Consider the following 6,000-nt stretch of genomic DNA (forward strand, 5'->3'; position numbering starts at 1 on the left):
CAATAGTTTTTCTTGTTTATCTTCATGCTTCATAAGCCCACAATTTCAAACCCTTCTCCACAACTAGAAAAAGATTATTTCATAATAATGACTGAGATAGCTTTGATTTTAAACTCTTTCAGGAGCTGTTGCTTCATGAAAAGCATCATTGCTGAGAAACTAATGACAACACTGAGACAGCAACCCAAGTGTACGTTTTATCTAAGGGAGAGTTAGCAATCACAAAAGAGCTGCCACTTAACTGATTGACCCGGTTGTGAAAAAAAGAGAGACAGAAGTTGTAACTTCGAAATTTTTAAACAGGATCTTTATGCCTTAAGGGGAAAAAAATGCAATCTCACGTTAACATCGGCCAGCACTTTTGCTAAAATATGTGTAATTCATTTGGAAGGAATGATACCAACTCTAAGCTTAACCTGAGACGTGGACACATAAGAGCAACTCAGTTTCTGATTTTCTTTATTTTAGTCAACCCCACCTTCCTTCTCAGATATCTGTTTCGCAGGTTTTAGACTCTGCATGTGAAACAGACTTCACCAATTTTATTTGTCAGCTCAAAGCTCTGCCCTTGCTGTCTGGTGTCAGACAGAAACCTAACATCATTTTGCACCTGCTGACAACTGTTAATTGTGTACGAATTGAGACTACCAGAAATGGCATCAAAATCTAAATGGAATGGAACAAAGACACAATCCTCCACGTGAACAAAAGATGTAAGAACAGGGATAATGAGCATTTGACATCACCTTCACAGTATTAAAAATTCTCATTAGCAATACCTGCTAAAAAAATTATTCTAGATGGCAACTGTTGCCTTTCAAAATATTTTCTATGCTTATTTATAAATTATTCATATTGAAATAGGCATTTCTAATATTTTATTTGCATTAGTACTTCCTGAGTCTCCAAAAAATTTTGTACTATCTCACAGGTATAAAACCAGAAGCCAATCTTAAAATCCAAATATTTTTATACTTTTTATCTTCAAAAGTTGATTCTGTAGTCAAGTGAAACACTAAAGGTTTTGCTCTTGGCGACCATAATAGATGAAAAGCATCCCGAAGTTGTGTGCCTGAGCTAAACATAAAGTTATAGTAATCCAGCTGCAAATGCCCTTTATAAAACTAACCCAAGCCTTCAAAACAAAATAATTCAGTGTATGTAAAACAAATCTTCAGCTGCTGTAAACTATTTTAGTTCTACTGACAACAGTTTGCATTAATAAAAACCTAAATGAATAGAGGTGGGCTACCTCAGTGCACGTCCTCTCAGAAGAACCCTCTTAGCTGCTTTCCCTTCTGCAACGCAAAGGGCACGTGCTGAGTGAGGCGGTCCCTCAGCTGCCAGCAGAACTCTGAACTTTGGAAGTCGGAGCACTGGAATCACTCCCACTTCCCCAGTTCAGACCTGTTGTGAACAGCCTTTACAACTGCTAGGTTTGTACCTTCTTATCTCTGTAACAGTTAGTAGGTTCGGTTTGGAAAGAATTATTGCGGTATCTCAGAGGCGAGTGAACAGAAGTATTTAGGAATAAACATACAAATGAAATAAAAATTACAACAACAACTTACTGCAGGTCCAATTATGCCCAGATGTACACTGGGATCCCTTCTATGCCAATCTAAAACAGAAGAGGAATGTCTTTTTTATTAATCAAAAGTATTAATTTTAACTTCATTTAATTCTTTCTTAGAAATAAATGTAAATAGCTGCATGAATAAAGAAGAACTAGGCAAATACTGTATTACAACTATAAAGACTGAATGTGTACCAGATTTCATGCTCAGCCCTCACATTACTCTTCAGAATTTAAATGATTAGCATATCTGAAAGTTAGTATTTAGCATTTCTGCTTCATGCAATCTCTTATGATTCAAGGGTTATTTACCTAAGCTCCAATATTAATTTTGATTCATCTCAAGAGAACAATGCTCTATAGAATGCAGTGACTCCGGCAACTAAGGCAAAATTGTTTTAATTTTTCCTCCTGTGTAAAAGATATTTGTGGAAGCAACTGCAACCATTACAGTTCACACTTAGCTACTGTGTGCATAAGAGAAATTTGCCACTCTTCCAATACCAGAATAGAATAGAACCAGCTACTTGACTTTGATAAACTACATTTGTTACCAAGCATCACAAGGTGGTAATAAAGGCTTAGAAAAATATACTGCATAGTGGAGGCTAAATTTCCAACTTGGAATATCTGAACCTTTTACAGACACACACAGAACCTGTCAAAACATCCACCTACGTGACTATGAGAAAACTTCAGTCTAGTTTACAGTGCTGAGTCATAAGAATGGATGGCAATATTTCCTTGTAACTTCAATAATATTAATTAGCACACATGCAGTTGGTGTAACAGCCACAGGACAGTAAGATAAAAAAATGTTATTTTGAAGTAGGTGAACGCTTTGTCTTCCATTAATATTGTACGTAACAACAAAACAGTTTTCTGATCAAGTAAAATCATCAAATATTGCTTTGATTTTTATGCTCTGTTATTCCCAGCAGGCTGGTAAAGATGCAATGTAGAAATAATGGGTTGAATAGATCAATGGTTACATGAACTTTTTTTTTTTTAAATATTATGAAGTTTTCTGCAATGAATAAAACCGCTTATGCCAAACTTAGAAACATTAAAAGAAATACATCTGAATCCAGGAACAAAACAAGGAATTCAAATAGCAGGCACCTACCTGAAAATGCATCTACTAAATACAGAGGATCTTTGACTCTTCGAAGTCCACATATCAAAAGAAACATGTGTAAACTGCCTGTATCTGTAGGAATGTCTGTAACAAATAATTTTAAAAGTCTGAATGCAGATAAAAAAGCTGAACGCTCCAAATTGTTTCATGAATGGTAAAAGCGGTAATAGGGTGGATTCTGAAAAATTCCCATTATCGTTCCCACTGTTTCTTGCTCTCACATCAATCCTCAAATCAACGCAGTGGAGAACTTAGTCATGCACTTCACTTTATAGGGCACAGGAGTTCATTTGCAGAGGCACTGAACATGCAGGCTTTGGAGAAATGGATGGTATTCTTGAACACCAGAACCCAGCTTTGACTGACTAGGCAACTATACGTATCAGTGTGTTTCTCAATTTTTCTACCCATAAGTAGAAAAAAATTGCATCCATTTAGTAACTCAACACCTGTTTCAAGGATATTGTGAGGTTTAGTTGATCAAGGGCTGTAGGGATTAGAGCTCTTGATCTGACAATTTTTTTATAAAAGATCAGATAAATGTCCCATAGTTATCTATCCCTAATATGCCAACACCGTTACAGAGTAATTAACTAGAAGTTAAATTGTTGCAAAGCATTTAACATTATTGCTAAGAAATACAAATGAAAAACAATTTGGGAAAAAAAATCTCAACTTAGTTTTTAAACTGAAAATACCTCTTGCAAATACACAGCAATAACCCATAAAAATTATTTCATAGGCTATATTAGAAAAAGAATATCTGATGTATGATATTGCAGTTCCCAGTGGCTCTATGACAGCACAATTAATTCAGAACATACTTCTGGAGAAGGCTCACTATGTGATGAACTTTGGTAAAACATGTCTATGATAAAACAACATAATTCACAAATTGCTGAATGAACACACATAACAACAACATAATTTAATAAACACTAGAGGGGTTGAAATATTAATCTTTGATTTACCGTACTGAACAAATCAGTTCTGTCCTTCAGTTCACCTATTTGTTGAGCTCATGGCATTGACGGATGACATGTATTATCCAACACTAGGCAGTTCAGCAAGGAGCATCCAAGAGCCCGCTCTTCAGCAATGGGACATGAATGCATGGGTCCCACACCAGGGCTAAGTCACGTATCTACCAGGAGAGCTATGCGGCATGGTTAGAATGACTGTCTGTGGATTTATGATTAACAGAGGAAGGCAGCCAGACAGCTGTGGTGGCACGGCAATCTGCTGCTGAGGAACACTGCAGAACTCCCTTCTCTGAGACCTCCTCCTCCCTTCCCCTTTCAGTCTCTACCAGTTGCAGGAACAACTCAGCTGCTTATACCCTATCACTGAATTGCTGCAATTTGTAATTTAAGATCACTCAAACTTGGTACCAGCTTACGGTTCCTCATGGTGTTCTATAACTTAACTGCAGGGTCTGCTCCAGGCCCTGGAAGAAATGTGCCAGGAATATCTCCCCTCATGTCAAGGAACTGGATTAACAGGAGCTCTGCATCAAACCTCTGTTTTGTGGGAGGGGGAGAATCAAAAGAGTGGCAATTCATCATGATATACTCAAGTGCTATTGCTTTTAAAATTAGAATCCAGTTCAGGGACTTTTAAATGCTCCCTGTCACAGGGTTCATTATTGAGGCTCTTTAACTTAAACAGCTTGAGTTTAAGAATCAAGAGTGGCTGCAGAAGACATGGTAAGTAATATTTTACTGGTTATTGGACCAAGAAATAATTTATAATTTATAATACACAAACATTTGCATTGAAAAAGCCATTCTTCTGATGCAATGGGCCATTAATACTGTTTGTTTTTAAGACATGCAGCAGTGGTTTCAATCCATGACAAACTCACACAAAACAAATTATTAGAAAGTATCAGCAAAATTCAGATTGCATTTTAACTATCCATATGGCACAAATATTTGTTTTTAAATTATGAACTCTCACCTATCAATGTTCAGCTCTGGCTATTTTGGAACAAACTTAAAGTTAGGGCTGAAAGCTCAGTCAGACCCTAGTGAGAAACTGGTCTCCTTGTTCTCACCTAGATATTATAGAATAATTGCACTCTTGATGTGACAGTACCCTAATCAACATTACCTATGCTTGAAATAATGGCTTCTTTTTATCTCTTAACATCTTTTTGTTTCTGTCTTATAGCTTTCAGTCTTTTAATTTTATTAGATAAGGGTTTAAAGTACTCTGACAATGAAAAGCCCTACAGGACTGATTCTGTGTAATCCTGACTGCCATTCTGCTCCCTGTTCAAAAACCTTAACCCAAAAGAGAAACAGGAAACTGGCCTCACAGACAGTAACTGTAATTGTACTTTGTAATTTGGATTTTTCCATTCAGTTCCTGTGGCATTTAAAGGTACTTCTCCCAAGAATCTCACCAAGAACTAATTGTTTCACTAGTAAAATTATCTAAAATAATATTTACTAATGAAAATAGCCCACTTATTTTACCTTTATTATTTTGAAAAGACATTTACAACCTTGAACTCTTACTGCAGACTATCCTCTTCATGCAACTTTACAAAGCCCTATTTTTTACATAAAACCATGAAATTTTATGCACTTTTCTCTGAAATAGCAGATACTGGGTACACTGGACTACAGACTGGATCTTACATGGCATTTCTAAAAACCTGTCACAGAAAGGCTAGTCGAAAAAGGATCTGCCTCTGCCATTCAATTTAGTGAAGCGAGAATCAGTTGTAGTTTTATTTTATTGTAAGCTGTTGATCTTAGTCATCACCTAATTTGTTTTTACAGGCAGACTTTCCCCACTCAATCCACTTAGAAGCATATAAAGACATTCCTGAGAAGATTGCATTACCAGCACATCACTGCCACTGTTTAGTGCTGGGAGCTTACTTGTTCTCTGTCTACCTAAGATCAAACTTCAGCAGTGCTTGTGTATCTTGTTAGCTTCCCACTCATTCACTGAAAATGGTTAAATTCACACATCAAGATGATGCCTGCATCAGTGTTTTCCCACCTGTTGCTTTCTCAAGCCTTGCTAGTACCCCTGCTGTGGGAAAAAAAAAAGATTGCCATTTGTACAAGAAAGCAATCAATTTAGGATGCTTTGACCTCACAAGAACACTGAAAAGGGGAACATATTATGAGAATAACTGCAATAGCTGCCTTCACCAGCTATCGCCATCAGGTGGGTGAAAACTAGTATTTGCAAGAAGACTTTTCTTGTTTAAGCTCAAGGAAAAACAAAACTTTCAGTATGTGAAATTTTGCTATCATTCTGTCTTTCC

General features: G+C 36.6%; 1 protein-coding gene across 1 annotated transcript in view; it reads right to left on the reverse strand.

The window, feature by feature from the left end:
- Window positions 1–6,000, reverse strand: part of GLT1D1 (glycosyltransferase 1 domain containing 1) — a gene marked incomplete at its 5' end in the record, with an annotated part of 47,898 nt that overhangs the window by 20,478 nt on the left and 21,420 nt on the right. The window contains 2 exons of the mRNA XM_010293520.1: window positions 1,572–1,621; window positions 2,703–2,798. Of these exons, the coding sequence (XP_010291822.1) occupies window positions 1,572–1,621; window positions 2,703–2,798 (146 nt within the window). The remainder of the gene's footprint in view (window positions 1–1,571; window positions 1,622–2,702; window positions 2,799–6,000) is intronic.

Source organism: Phaethon lepturus, unplaced genomic scaffold (genome assembly GCF_000687285.1).
Source record: "Phaethon lepturus isolate BGI_N335 unplaced genomic scaffold, ASM68728v1 scaffold30270, whole genome shotgun sequence".
Classification (NCBI taxonomy): domain Eukaryota; kingdom Metazoa; phylum Chordata; class Aves; order Phaethontiformes; family Phaethontidae; genus Phaethon; species Phaethon lepturus.